The sequence below is a fragment of the Scyliorhinus torazame genome, chromosome 3, assembly GCF_047496885.1.
Source record: "Scyliorhinus torazame isolate Kashiwa2021f chromosome 3, sScyTor2.1, whole genome shotgun sequence".
In the NCBI taxonomy this organism is placed as follows: domain Eukaryota; kingdom Metazoa; phylum Chordata; class Chondrichthyes; order Carcharhiniformes; family Scyliorhinidae; genus Scyliorhinus; species Scyliorhinus torazame.
The window spans coordinates 94,514,457-94,530,529 of record NC_092709.1 but is presented as its reverse complement, the minus strand read 5'-3'; the positions used below and the strand labels follow the sequence as shown (position 1 = coordinate 94,530,529).

Here is a 16,073-nt window from a genome sequence, read left to right as displayed (position 1 = left end):
TTGGACAGGTTATCAATAATACAGACAAGGAATTAAATATTTAGTCAATGTTTCCGACTTTATTGTGACCGAATACAAGCCATGGGTTTAATTTATTTCCATCATCACTCTCAGGTCTTTATCTTGACTGCTATTGGTGTACTTCATTTCCCTATGCAGTCCAACCATGGACAACTGAAGCTCCCTTAATGGACACCTACCCTTCTTATTCAACACACAGATTCCAAGAAAAGAAAATCAGCTAAATACCTAAACTCCTCTTTTAATTTTCTATTTTCCCTTTGCACCAATATTCTCCCAATTTATAGACAGATTAATCTTGACCACTGGAATTTGGGGTTTGAGCCAACATAAACTCCTATTCTTTTAGACTTGTGCTTCTTATGATGCCCATTTATTACTAACTGTTTCAACATGGAATTGGAACATCTGGAAGTCTATTTCAATCTTGTATTTGGTTAGCTTTTCTAATCCAGTCATAAATATTATATACTGGATGGGTGATGTACATCAGCAGAAAACATCAGAAGTTTCAGTTTACTGAGGTTCAGGTTTCCATTTATTAGTATGCCAGTGTTCTAAAACTCCCTTCGTATCCTGTACATGTATTCAGCTACACAGCTGTTGCACACATTCAACTTTTTGCTTTGTCAAGATTTTAACCAACCATAGACATGAGATGTATGAGGATGTATATTCAAAATGGCCGATCCATTACATCAGCCCCAGTCAGACAAGTTTAGCTTGAAAAATAAACAAGTATACACAGATGCACCACCTACAAAAAGAAATAAAAATCCAGCAGAGCTCTTTTAATCAATAGCTGGCAAGAAATTAATCGCAAGAAAAAGAATTACAATGAGAAATAATTTGAGTTTTAAAAAAAAGTCTTTGCCAGTTGAACTGGAAGATGGCACAGAATATCTGCATTCACTTCCTCTCTCGCCTCAAATGCCCTGAGTGAGGCAGGAGGAATTTGATCACAAATCATTCAACACTGCTGCATACAGTTTACTCTTTTACTTTTAATAGAACCGTAAGTTAGATTGATACTTTTTTTGTACATTACTTTACAAAGTTAGTTAAATTCTCTATGTACACATTGAATTTTATAATGTGCATCTCTAAACCACATTCAACAGCCCTGCAAGTGATCTTGGCTTATACTTTAATGCAGACTGTATTTGCTAACAATTCAATAAAAAATCCTACCTGCATAAGCATATACAGTCACCACCTCTACCCAATACCAGTGAAAAATCAACTTGTACACTGATACATTACACACAGGAAAATTAACAGACAGTAAAATTAATCAAATCAAAATTTTGAACAAAATTGTGAATAAACAGGGCTTATACATGGTAATAAATAAGTCTATTCTATTTGTATTCAAGAACAAGGCCGCTATGCTCCTGCTCTACCTAGAATAAAACAATCAAGCCCATTCTTTAACGCCATTATTAGAATTCTATCAATACAATGGATTTCCATCTCACTGTATTGTCGAGCAGAAATACACATTACAGTGTAGTAACTTCAAGAATTTATTCTGCAAGGTTGCAAATTTTATTGACCAGCTTTTCATATCCCGACCAGTGTAAAAACCTTCATCATGACTGAAACATTGCTGAAGATATCCACCTCACATTGTACCTCAATGCAAAATCCATCCTCCAAGGTAAATGTATGTTTTCTTCAGATGACAGTACTGCCCCAAACCTTCCCCCAAAACAAGAAAATCACTGATCAGTTCCAACTCACAAACTATAACTCTGTTACTTGGAGATTTGCTGCTGAATGTGAAGAAGGAATTCATAATATGACAATGCAGATTCGCTTCGGTCCTCCACTAACTTCTGGTAAAAGTTTGCTTTCATAGGACTGTCATCCCTGTTGAAATTCAATAACACCACGTGACAAACATTCAACATACAATTATAACAATTTGTGTGGCAAGCAAAATTTACATTTGGACGTTTCAGACCAGTGTTGCAGTTGTATTTTCTAATCCAAATAATGCTTTATCATCTAAATAACTACGGGTAATGCTTTAAATTACAAGAAATAAAACTTTAATCCTGGCATGTGCAAAATGATCTGGAATTACAGTTTCAATGCAACTTGTTAGAAAGAGTTAATGTTCCCCAGTTCGGAAGTTAGAATTGGAGCTTTAATTCTTTGATTAACCACACTTATTGTTTGATAAACCAAACACATAAATATATATACAAGGGGATACGGGTGTTACTGTAGAGTTGGAGAAGAGATTGTGGAACACAATAAAATTGGAATTGAAGAAGTCAAAACTTTCTTTCTAGTTCTGGTTACAGCGACACCATCAGAGCTTAATAACATAGTAAAATTCATAAATTATACTACAAGTAGGGAGGACTGTGGCTTAAAAGAAGGCAGCCAACCCTTGCAAAGAGATTTCAACTGGTTGACATTTGAGCTGATTAATGGCAATGGCAAACGAAAATCTTACGTACTTCGTGGCTCGGATAAAATTTGCAAAGGGGAAAATTAAAATGATCTGCGAGTTTTAGCTTCTGCAAGTGTGGATAAAATCAGGACACTAGATTAATTTCAGAAACAATCCAAAGATGTAATGCAGAAAAGGTAATAAGATCATTCTGCAATGATGACAGAAAATAGGCCAAAGGGCTTTGTGCATCTGAACCTATCTTGTGAACTATGTCTTTTTGCACCCCCCGTATAGCTATATAGAAATAGTAATAGTAGATACTATTGTACATACCATTATATGCTATTATATATATATATGTTATATAATAGTAAATACGACAAATATATAGAAATAAATTTTAAAGTAATACCAAAGCAAATACTTACTTCACAATGTAAAGAATCGATAAGAAAGGTCTGCTGTCTCGAAGCCAGGAAACAAAATTACTTGTTCTTTGAGACAAAATTGTGTTCAATTCTGGTAGCTGAGTCTTTTTTCCCAAAAAAGTACGAACAATATTGTTGATATAGGAGAAAGACAGTAAGAAAAAAAAATGAATCTGTGACATTTTACGACAATGAATCACTTCAGAAGTATAGACACTAGCGTAATGTAGGGAATACAGTAGTCAAATTGAACATAACAAGGTCCCAACAGCAATGATATATGTGACCATAACATTTGTTTTGGGTATTGATGGAATGATATAATGCTGGCCAGGATACCAGAACTCCCCTGCTCTTCTTTAATATCCACCCAAGGGGACACATGGGGCCCTTGTTTAATTTTCTGAAAGATGGTACATTTAACATCGCAGCATTCCCTCAATACTGCATGACAGTGCCAAGCTACATTTTGTGCTCAAGTCTCTGGAATGGGCCTTAAACTCATGACCTTCTGATCAATAGGCAGGAGTGTTGCTACTGAGCCACAGTTGGTACCTACTTAGAACAAAGATTTGGTTTAATTCCAAGTGTGAACTGAGAATTGTTCTGGTTTCAAGTTTGAGAGCAAGCAATACCTGAAGTTCCAATTCTGTGAAAGAACCAGAACTTTTATTAATGGGAACTCAGATGTGAGACCAGGCTAATGGCATGCAGAAAACCATTTTCGTTTAAAAAAAAAATGTTAATTAAAAAAATTTCAGAATAAAAATATAAAACCCAAGTTACAAAATCAAAGAACAAGACGAACAAACAAAAGCACATAATAACTTAACCCCAAACAACTAAACCCCCTGACAAGCTCCTTGAAGAAGGAAATGAATGGCTACCATATTAGGTAGAACCCTTCTACTGACCCTCCAATGGTGGGTGAGCTTAACATTTTCCAAATGTACCCATCGGCCAGGGTTGCTCAGCTTGGTACACTGCGGATTCGCCTCTCGCCCTCTAATTTCCACTAACTGGGGATCTGCGTGGCCCATAACTGGGCCTTACCCCACAAACTGAACTTTTCAAGCCTCATCGGTAAGCTCAAAATGGACATAGAGGTGGAATAATCTCCCTCTGACGGGCAGGATCAAACTGTCAAGATGAATGTGCTTTCATTCTTATTTTAATGTATCAACATTTTTTTACCCAAAGCATTTTTATTTATTTATTTATTTTAAATATATTTTATTCAAGCTTTTTGGCCAAACATAACAATACGTAGTGTTTCTTTTACACAACAATAAAGCAATATAAATAACCGTGGCCAGTTTTAAACAAATAAATAAATATATAAACAAAAACAAAAACAAAACTACATGGCAACTGCCTTGTCCAAAATAAATACTCTCCAAAACATCAATCCAACAATCCAATATACAATTACATATACCAAATACCTATACATATACAATAACATCCCTGAGAGTCCATCCGATTCCTCCCCCCTGCCCTCCCCCCTCCCCCCTGGGTTGCTGCTGTTGTCTATTTCTTTTCCATTCCCTCTATCTTTCTGTGAGGTAGTTGACGAACGATTGCCACCGCCTGGTGAACCCCTGAGCCGAACCCCTTAACACGAACTTAATCCGTTCCAACCTTATGAACCCTGCCATATTGTTTATCCAGGTCTCCACCCCCAGGGTTTGGCTTCCTTCCACATTAACAATATCCTGCGCCGGGCTACGAGGGACGCAAAGGCCAACACGTCAGCCTCTCTCGCCTCCTGCACTCCCGGCTCTTCTGCAACCCCAAATATAGCCAACCCCCAGCTTGGTTCGACCCGGACCCACACCACCTTCGAAAACACCTTTGTCACCCCCACCCAGAATCCCTGTAGTGCCGGGCATGACCAGAACATGTGGGTGTGATTCGCTGGGCCTCTCGAGCATCTCGCACACCTATCCTCTACCCCCAAAAATTTACTAAGCCGTGCTCCAGTCATATGCGCCCTGTGTAGCACCTTAAATTGTATCAGGCTTAGCCTGGCACATGAGGACGATGAGTTTACCCTACGTAGGGCATCAGCCCACAGCCCCTCCTCAATCTTCCCATTTCCCTTTCAGTTCACCTACCATGATCTCCCCCTCATCTCCCTGTATATGTCCGCCACCTTACCGTCCCCCACCCATGTCTCTGAGATCACTCTATCCTGCACTTCCTGCGTCGGGAGCTGCGGGAATTCCCTCACCTGTTGCCTCGCAAAAGCCCTCAATTGCATATACCGAAATGCATTCCCTTGGGGCAGCCCATATTTCTCCGTTAGCGCTCCCAGACTCGCAAACGTCCCATCTACAAATAGATCTCTTAATTGTACTACCCCAGCTCTTTGCCATGCTCCAAATCCCCCATCCATTCTCCCCGGAACAAACCTATGATTGTTTCTTATCGGGGACCGCACCGAAGCTCCCATCCCTCCCCTATGCCGTCTCCACTGCCCCCAAATTTTCAATGTAGCCACCACCACCGGGCTTGTGGTGTATTTCTTTGGTGAGAACGGCAACGGCGCCGTCACCATTGCTTGCAGGCTAGTCCCCCTGCAGGACACCCTCTCCAATCTCTTCCACGAAGCGCCCTCCCCTTCTCCCATCCACTTACACACCATTGAAACATTCGCGGACCAGTAATACTCGCTGAGGCTCGGTAGTGCCAGCCCCCCCTGTCCCTACTACGCTGCAAGAATCCCCGCCTCACTCTCGGGGTCTTCCCAGCCCACACAACTCATAATGCTCTTCTCAATTCTTTTGAAAAAAGCCTTCGTGATCACCACCGGGAGGCACTGGAACACAAAAAAGGAATCTCGGGAGAACCACCATTTTAACCGCCTGCACCCTACCTGCCAATGACAGGGACACCATGTCCCATCTCTTGAAATCCTCCTCCATTTGTTCCACCAACCGTGTTAAATTAAACCTATGTAATGTACCCCAATTCTTGGCTATCTGGATCCCCAGGTACCGGAAGTCCCTTGTTACCTTCCTCAACGGTAAATCCTCTATCTCTCTGATCTGCTCCCCCGGATGTACCACAAATAGCTCACTTTTCCCCATGTTCAGTTTATACCCTGAAAAATCCCCAAACTCCCCAAGTATCCGCATTATCTCTGCCATCCCCTCCGCCGGGTCCGCCACATATAACAACAAATCATCCGCATACAGAGATACCCGGTGTTCTTCTCCTCCCTAAGTACTCCCCTCCACTTCCTGGAACCCCTCAGTGCCATGGCCAGGGGCTCAATCGCCAGTGCAAACAATAACGGGGACAGAGGATATCCCTGCCTCGTCCCTCTATGGAGCCGAAAATAGTCAGATCCCCGTCCATTCGTGACCACACTCGCCATCGGGGCCCTATACACCAACTGTACCCACCTGATATACCCGTCCCCGAAGCCAAATCTCCTCAACACCTCCCACAAATAATCCCACTCCACTCTATCAAATGCTTTCTCGGCATCCATCGCCACCACTATCTCCGCTTCCCCCTCTGGTGGGGGCATCATCATTACCCCTAGCAGCCTCCGTATATTTGTATTCAGCTGTCTCCCCTTCACAAACCCAGTTTGGTCCTCATGAACCACCCCCGGGACACAATCCTCTATCCTCGTTGCCATACCTTGGCCAGAATCTTAGCGTCCACATTCAGGAGGGAAATAGGCCTATAGGACCCGCATTGCAGCGGGTCTTTTTCCTTCTTTAGGAGGAGCGATATCGTTGCCTCTGACATAGTCGGGGGCAGCTGCCCCCTTTCCCTCGCCTCATTAAAGGGTCTCATCAGTAGCGGGGCCAGCAAGTCCATATATTTCCTATAGAATTCAACTGGGAATCCGTCTGGTCCCGGGGCCTTCCCCGCCTGCATGCTCCCAAACCCTTTCACTACTTCCTCCATCTCAATCTGTGCTCCCAGTCCCGCCCTCTCCTGCCCCTCCACCGAAGGAAATTCCAACTGATCCAGAAAGCACATCATTCTCTCCTTCCCATCTGGGGGCTGAGCTTCATATAATCTTTCATAAAATGCCTTGAACACTCCATTCACTCTCTCCGCTCCCCGCTCCATCTCTCCCTCCTCATCTCTCACCCCCCCCATCTCCCTCGCTGCTCCCCTCTTCCTCAGTTGGTGGGCCAGCAACCTGCTCGCCTTCTCCCCATATTCGTACTGTACACCCTGTGCCTTCCTCCATTGTGCCTCTGCGTTACCCGTAGTCAACAAGTCAAATTCTACATGTAGCCTTTGCCTTTCCCTGTACAGTCCCTCCTCCGGTGCCTCCGCATATTGTCTGTCCACCCTCAGATGTTCTTTCAACAACCGCTCCCTTTCCCTACCTTCCTGCTTTCCTTTATGTGCCCTAATAGATACCAGCTCCCCTCTAACCACTGCCTTCAGCGCCTCCCAGACCACTCCCACCTGAACCTCCCCATTATCATTGAGTTCCAAGTACCTTTCAATACACCCCCTCACCCTTAAACACACACCCTCATCTGCCAATAATCCCATGTCCATTCTCCAGGGTGGACGCTGTTCTTTTTCCTCCCCTATCTCCAGGTCCACCCAATGTGGAGCGTGATCCGAAATAGCTATAGTCGTGTACTCCGTCCCCGTCACCTTCGGGATCAGTGCCCTTCCCAAAACAAAAAAGTCTATCCGTGAATAAACTTTGTGGACATAGGAGAAAAACGAAAACTCCTTACTCCTAGGTCTAGTAAATCTCCAGGGGTCTACTCCTCCATTCTGCCCCATAAAGTCCTTAAGCACCCTAGCTGCAGCCGGCCTCCTTCCGGTCCTGGACCTCAATCTGTCCAGCCCTGGGTCCAGCACCGTATTAAAATCTCCACCCATTACCAACTTCCCCACCTCTAGGTCCGGGATACGTCCTAACATACGCCTCAAAGTTGGCATCATCCCAGTTCGGGGCATATACGTTCACTAAGACCACCGCCTCCCCTTGCAATTTGCCACTCACCATCACGTATCTGCCCCCACTACCCGCCACTATGGTCTTTGCCTCAAACATTACCCGCTTCCCCACTAGTATAGCCACCCTACTGTTTTTTGCGTCTAGCCCCGAATGAAACACCTGCCCCACCCATCCTTTGCGTAGTCTGACCTGGTCTATCAGTTTCAGATGCGTCTCCTGCAGCATAACCACATCTGCCTTAAGTTTCTTTAGGTGTGCGAGTACCCGTGCCCTCTTTAATCGGCCCATTCAGCCCTCTCACATTCCACGTGATTAGCCGGGTTGGGGGGCTCTTTACCCCCGCCCCCCCCTTGTCGACTAGCCATCTCCTTTTTCAATCCAGCTCCTCACCCGGTTCCCACATAGCCGTATCTCCCCCCAACGGCGCCCTCCCGCCCCACCCCATACCAGCTCCCCCTTCTCCCCAGCAGCAGCAACCCAGTTAACCCCCCCCCCCCCGCCCCGGCTAGATCCCTCACTAGCGTAATTGCACCCCCCATGTTGCTCCCAGAAGTCAGCAAAGTCTGGCCGACCTCGGCTTCCCCCCGTGACCTCGGCTCCCACTGTGCGAGGCCCCCTCCTTCCTGCTTCCCTGTTCCCGCCATTATTACCATAGCGCGGGAACAAAGCCCGCGCTTCCCATTTGGCCCCGGCCCCAATGGCCGGTGCCCCCAGCTCCTCATCCTCCCTCCCCCACGACATGGGGAAGAGAGAAAAGTTACAGGGTCGCAGGATTGACAACTTGGGAAATCATCTCTTCCCCCTTTTCCCCCTCTTCACCCCACATATTCGCCCCACCACTTTGTCCCAAACTTTCTTTTTCTAGCCCGCTTATTCCAGTTTCTCCTCGACAATAAATGTCCATGCCTCTTCTGCCGTTTCAAAGTAGTGGTGTTTCCCTTGATGTGTGACCCACAGTCTTGCCGGCTGCAGCATTCCAAATTTAACCTTCCTTTTGTGCAGCACCGCCTTGGCCCGATTAAAGCTTGCCCTCCTTCTCGCCACCTCCGCACTCCAATCTTGATATACGCGGATCATCGCGTTCTCCCACCTACTGCTCCGAGTTTTCTTTGCCCATCTGAGGACCATCTCTCTGTCCTTATATCGGTGAAATCTCACCACTATGGCTCGAGGAATTTCTCCAGCCCTCGGTCTTCGCGCCATAACTCGATAGGCTCCCTCCACCTCCAACGGGCCCGTCGGGGCCTCCGATCCCATTAACGAGTGCAGCATCGTGCTCACATATGCCCCGACATCCGCCCCTTCTGCACCTTCGGGAAGACCAAGAATCCTTAAATTCTTCCTCCTCGCATTATTCTCCAGCACCTCCAGCCTTTCCACACACCTTTTGTGTTGTGCCTCGTGCATCTCTGTCTTCACCACCAGGCCCTGTATGTTGTCCTCATTCTCAGCAGCCTTTGCCTTCACGACCCGAAGCTCCTGCTCCTGGGTCTTTTGCTCCTCCTTTAGCCCTTCAATCGTCTGTAATATCGGGGCCAACAGCTCCTTCTTCATCTCCTTTTTAAGTTCTTCCACGCAACGCCGCAGGAACTCTTGTTGGTCAGGGCCCCATATTAAACTACCTCCTTCCGACGCCATCTTGCTTTGTGCCTGCCTTCCTGGCCGCTGCTCTAGAGGATCCACCGCAATCCGGCCACTTTCCTCTCCTTTTTCCATCAGTGTCCAGGGGGGATTCCCTTCTGGTTTATCGCACAGTGTTTTTAGCCGTTAAAATTGCCGTTGGGGCTCCTATTAAGAGCCCAAAAGTCCTTTCCACCGGGAGCTGCCGAAACGTGCGACTTAGCTGGTCATCGCCGCACCCGGAAGTCACATTTTTATTTATTACACGCAACAAATTAATATTGGTGAAAATCAAATTACTGAGGATGCTGAAATCTGAAACCAAAGAGAAAATGCTGGGAAAATCTCAGCAGGTCTAGCAGCATCTGTAGGGAGAGAAAAGAGCTAACATTTTGAGTCCAGATGACCCTTTGTCAAAGTCCTTTAACCCTTTGTGAAATTAATATTGGTGTTTATCTGGGCAGGTAAGTATCCCAGAGTCCTCAGCGCTCTGCTTCAGAGAGAGACAGAGGATCGGGAGGCTTTGGCCTTCCCGAATCTCCTGTCTTATTATTGGGCTGCCAACATACAGAAAATCCTACAATGGCTCAGTGACCAGAAGTCGAACTGGAGTAGATTGGAGGCACGGTCTTACACCACAGCCTCCCCCGTACACACCACAATTTCTGCACCGCTGCCCTTTTCCCCTGCAAGTCTTTCCTTGTGCCCTATGGTGATTTCATTCCTCAGTCTTTGGAAGTAGCTTCGGTAGCACTTCAGTCGTCTTTCACTGTCCTTACTTGCCCCGATATGTGACAACCACCTCTTTGTGCCTTCGAGCTGGAACCCATCGTTCAGGTCCTGGAGAACGGGAGGTCTGGTGCACTTTGGGGATTCATTTCTAGATGGAGGCTTTGCCAGCCTTGAAAAACTCGTCGGCAGATACAATCTGACTGGTCCTAACCTTTTTTGTTTCTTTCAAATTCAGTATTTCTCACGCAAGTTCTTTTCCTCCTTCCCCTTGGCCCCTCCTTCTTCCTTGCTGGAAAAGGTATTGCCCTAGGCACAGCGAGGGAGAGGGTCAATTTCAATTCTGTACAATCTCATTCTATCTTCGGAACCTGTCCCTTTGAATAGATATGAGAAATGGGTGGAAGAGCTGGGCTCTGTGCTTACTGGGGAGGTTTGGAGGGGAGCCCTCTACAGGGTGAATTCCACTTCATGCTGTGCCAGACTGAGTTGATTCAATTCAAAGTGCTACATAGAACGTTGACAAAGGCAAGGATGAGTGGATTCTTTCAAGACGTGGAGAACAAGTGTGACCGCTGTTCACTTCTAGCGGTTAACCACACGCATGCGTTTTGGTGTCGTCCTAAGCTTGCTGGAAACCGGGTTTTCTTTTTCAATACAATATCCAAGATTTTGCAGATAGCCCGAGAACCTTGTCTGCTGGTTGCAATATTTGGGGGCTTCGAACTCCCCACATTTCTACTCGCGGGAAGAAGGAGGACGTTCTTGCCTTCACTTCCTTAATAGCCAGGAGGCGAATATTACTTAACTGGAGACCTCCTTCACCTCCCAAGGCATCTGCATGGGTGGAAGATATGATATAGTCTTGCATCTGGAAAAGGTCAAGTATACCATCAGAGGCTCAGTGGGGAGGTTTTACCAGAGCTAGCGGCCACTCATTTCTTTCTTTAAGAATCTGAATACGTTAGAGGGTTAGGGGGACTGAGTTAGTGGGGGTTAGATTAGTAATAGAGGTTCCTTGTTCCATTGTAGTCGTTAATTGCCTTCCGACTTTTGATTTGGTTGTTTTCTTTTGTTGTTTATGAAATTTATATTAAGTGTACATCTTTGTCTAAATTACATTACTGTTTATATTTGATAATTCAATAAACTGTTTATTAAAACAAACATTCTCCAAATGTAAAAGACATGAGGCCACCCAACCAAGCTGAGGTACAGGGTGGAGTAGGAAACCTCCACTCAAGCATAACTCGACTTCGGGCAATTAACGAGGCAAAGGCGAGGACATCCGCCTTCACCCCCGTCTAAAGCTCAGGTGAGTTTGTAATCTCAAAAATGGCCACCAGCAGACATGGGTCCAAATCAACATTGAGTATCTCCAACATGGTATTGAAGAAAGAGGCCCAAATGCTTACTAACTTCGGACAAGGCCAGAATATGTGTGCGGTTAGCTGGCCCCTGAGAGCAACGCTTACACTTGTCCTCCACCTCGGCGAAAATTCAACTCATCCCACTCTAGTCAGAGCACCACCTTGAATTGGGTCAGACATAGTTTTTTCTGGATTTTATGGGATAAATCGGTGAAGGGTGAGACACTGAGGATTCCTCCTCCCCCCCCCCCCCGGGTGTATGGAGAACTGGACCAGAAATGGCCATGTGAGAAGACAAAGTCCTATAAGGAAGATGCGAGCAGAGCCGGTAACGCAGGAAAACATAGCGGAGAGCAAGGGCCGCAGGGAGACGGCACAGTGGTCGACGGAGCAGCTGAAGTTTTTTGAAGATTGCTTCGCCAAGCTGAAGGAGGACACACTGGACCCAATTAAGGCTTCGATTGATCAAGTTCTGCAGAATCAAGAGCCCCACGGAAGAGCGATCCAGGAGGTGGTGAAAAAAAGTGTCCGAGCACGAGGAATACATAACCGTGCTGGAGACCAAGGTGGAGATGATGAATGACCGCCAGAAAAGAATGCAGGAGAAGCTGGAGGACCTGGAGAACAGGTCCAGGAGGCAGAATCTTAGAAATGTCGGCCTCCCTGAAGGCAGTGAGGGATTGGATGAGAGGGCTTATGTGACGGACATGTTGGGGAAGTTGATGGGGGCAGAGGCGTTCCCTCGGCACCTGGAAGCGGATAGAGCGCACAGAGCCCTCGTGAAGAATCCCCGAGTGAACGAGCCGCCGAGGGCGATGGTGGTAAGCTTTCACCGATTCCTGGACAAGGAACACGTTCTGCGGTGGACCAAGAAGGAACAGAGCAGCAAGTGGGAGAATGGTGAGCTGCGCATTTGTCAGGAACTGGGCTTAATCGGGCAAAAGCGGCCCTCTTTAAGAAGGGGGTGAAGTTTGGGATGTTGGACTCAGCCCGTCTGTGGGTCACACATGAGGAACGGGACTTCTACTTTGAAACACCAGGCGATGTATGGACATTTATTAAAGAAAAGAGACTGGAGGCGAACTAAAAGACACTGAAGCCTTGGAGAGCACTGTGGTGGCGATTTGTTGTGCTGGGATGTATAAGTATAAGTAGTGTTATGTGTAACAAGGGGCAGTTTAGATGGCTAAAGGTAACTTTGTCTTGCAGGGAGCTGGTTGGAAGGGGGGGGGGGGCGTCTTTGGGGCTGGTTCAGTTTTTGGGAGTTTCTTTTTCTAAAGTGGATGTTTCTTCACTGTTTTTTCTGATGTTTGTTTACTGGGGAATGTGGTGCTTTTAATATGTTTGTCCAAGTGGGGGGAGATGGGAGAGAACAATGGGGAGACAGACTGCTTGGTACCATGGGTGGGCGCTATCAAGTCAGCATGGGTCAGCTGACTCACGGAAGCACAGTGGGGGGCGAGCAGGTGTTAAGCTGGAGCTTGACTTGGGGGGTTGGGTTTCTAATGTTGTTGCTCGGGGAGGGAGAGGACAGGAGGGGAGCTGCTTTGCCGACAGGGGAGGAGCTGTCACTAGAGGACAAATGGGAGGTCGGGAAAGGCGAATGCCCGAGGAGAGGCTCGAGGAGGCAGAGGGCGCGAGCTAGAGGCTGGCCTAAAAAGGGTGATGGCGAGTCTGCGGGGGGGTCCTGACCAGGCTGATTACTTGGAACGACAGAGGGTTGAATGGGCCGGTCAAGAGGGTTCGTGTGTTTGCGCATTTGAGGGGGCTGAAGGCGGACGTGACATTGCTACAAGACACATCTAAAGGTTACAGACCAGACGAGATTGAGAAAGGGGTGGGTTAGCCAAGTATTCCACTCAGGGCTGGACTCGGTCATGGGGGGTAGCAATCTTTTTTTTTTTAAGAATATTCTATTGAAAATTTTTGGTCAACCATCACAGTACATTGTGTATCCTTTACACAATAATATAACAGTATAAATAACAATGACCTGTTTTATAAACAAAGAATAAATAATATATAACAAAAACGAAAACTAAAACTAAATGGCAACTGCCTTGTCTCAGATAAACACTCTCCAAAAATATGGTTTAACAATCCAATATACAATTATTTATAGCAACGACCTATACATATTATACATATATATTAATAACCCTGAGACTCCTTCTGGTTCCTCGCCCCCCCCTCCCCCCTGGGCTGCTGCTGCTGCCTTCTTCTTTTCCATTCCCTCTATCTTTCTGTGAGGTATTCGACGAACGGTTGCCACCGCCTGGTGAACCCTTGAGCCGATCCCCTTAGGACGAACTTAATCCGTTCCAGCTTTATAAACCCTGCCATGTCATTTATCCAGGTCTCCACCCCCGGGGGCTTGGCTTCCTTCCACATCAACAGTATCCTGCGCCGGGCTACTAGGGACGCAAAGGCCAAAACATCGGCCTCTCTCGCCTCCTGCACTCCCGGCTCTTGTGCAACCCCAAATATAGCCAACCCCCAGCTTGGTTCGACCTGGACCCCCACTACTTTCAAAAGCACCTTTGTCACCCCCACCCAGAACCCCTGTAGTGCCGGACATGACCAGAACATGTGGGTGTGATTCGCTGGGCTTCTCGAGCATCTCGCACACCTATCCTCTACCCCAAAAAATTTACTGAGCCGTGCTTCAGTCATATGCGCCCTGTGTAACACCTTAAATTGAATCAGGCTTAGCCTGGCACACGAGGACAATGAGTTTACCCTACTTAGGGCATCCGCCCACAGCCCCTCCTCAATCTCCTCCCCCAGCTCTTCTTCCCATTTCCCTTTCAGCTCATCTACCATAATCTCCCCCTCGTCCCTCATTTCCCTATATATATATATATATATATCTGACACCTTACCGTCCCCCACCCATGTCTTTGAGATTACTCTGTCCTGCACCTCATGCGTCGGGAGCTGCGGGAATTCCCTTACCTGCTGCCTCGCAAAAGCCCTCAGTTGCATATACCGGAATGCATTCCCTTGGGGCAACCCATATTTCTCGGTCAGCGCTCCCAGACTTGCGAACTTCCCATCCACAAACAGATCTTTCAGTTGCGTTACTCCTGCTCTTTGCCATATTCCAAATCCCCCATCCATTCTCCCCGGGGCAAACCTATGGTTGTTTCTTATCGGGGACCCCACCAAGGCTCCCGTCTTTCCCCTATGCCGTCTCCACTGTCCCCAAATTTTCAAAGTCGCCACCACCACCGGGCTTGTGGTGGATTTCTTCGGTGAGAACGGCAATGGGGCCGTCACCATAGCTTGTAGGCTAGTCCCCCTACAGGACGCCCTCTCCAATCTCTTCCACGCCGCTCCCTCCTCTTCCCCCATCCACTTACTCACCATTGAGATATTAGCGGCCCAATAATACTCACTTAGGCTCGGTAGTACCAGCCCCCCCCCTATCCCCACTACGCTGTAAGAATCCCTTCCTCACTCTCGGGGTCTTCCCGGCCCACACAAAACTCATGATACTCTTTTCGATCCTTTTGAAAAAAGCCTTCGTGATCACCACCGGGAGGCACTGAAACACAAAGAGGAATCTCGGGAGGACTACCATTTTAACTGCCTGCACCCTCCCTGCCAGTGACAGGGATACCATGTCCCATCTCTTGAAGTCCTCCTCCATTTGTTCCACCAATCGCGTTAAATTTAACCTATGCAATGTACCCCAATTCTTGGCTATCTGGATCCCCAAGTAACGAAAGTCCCTTGTTACCTTCCTCAGCGGAAAGTCCTCTATTTCTCTGCTCTGCTCCCCTGGATGCACCACAAACAACTCACTTTTCCCCATGTTCAGTTTATATCCTGAGAATTCTCCAAACTCCCGAAGTATCCGCATTATCTCTGGCATCCCCTCCGCCGGGTCCGCTACATATAACAACAAATCATCCGCATACAGAGATACCCGGTGTTCTTCTCCTCCTCTAAGTACTCCCCTCCACTTCTTGGCACCCCTCAATGCTATTGCCAGGGGCTCAATCGCCAATGCAAACAGTAATGGGGACAGAGGGCATCCCTGCCTTGTCCCTCTATGGAGCCGAAAGTATGCAGATCCCCGTGCATTCGTGACCACACTCGCCACTGGGGCCCTATACAACAGCTGCACCCATCCAACATACTCATCTCCAAAACCAAATCTCCTCAGCACCTCCCACAAATAATCCCACTCCACTCTATCAAATGCTTTCTCGGCATCCATCGCCACCACTATCTCCGCTTCCCCCTCTGGTGGGGGCATCATCATTACCCCTAGCAGCCTCCGTATATTTGTATTCAGCTGTCTCCCCTTCACAAACCCAGTTTGGTCCTCATGCACCACCCTCGGGACACAATCCTCTATCCTCATTGCCATTACCTTGGCCAGAATCTTAGCGTCTACATTTAGGAGGGAAACAGGTCTATAGGACCCGCATTGCAGCGGGTCCTTTTCCTTCTTTAGGAGAAGCGATATCATTGCCTCAGACATAGTCGGGGGCAGCTGTCCCCTTTCATTTGCCTCATTAAAGGTCCTCATCAGT

General features: G+C 47.0%; 1 protein-coding gene across 5 annotated transcripts in view; it reads right to left on the bottom strand.

Moving 5' to 3' along the window:
- Positions 1–536: 536 nt before the first annotated feature.
- Positions 537–16,073, bottom strand: part of LOC140408582 (protein transport protein Sec24B-like) — a 148,466-nt gene continuing 132,929 nt past the window's right edge. For all 5 annotated transcript variants that reach the window (XM_072495992.1, XM_072495996.1, XM_072495995.1 and 2 more), the window contains 2 exons: positions 2,857–2,960; positions 537–1,893 (listed from right to left, as the gene is read on the bottom strand). In XM_072495992.1, coding sequence (XP_072352093.1) covers positions 1,779–1,893; positions 2,857–2,960 — 219 coding nt within the window. In that variant the 3' untranslated portion in view covers positions 537–1,778. The remainder of the gene's footprint in view (positions 1,894–2,856; positions 2,961–16,073) is intronic.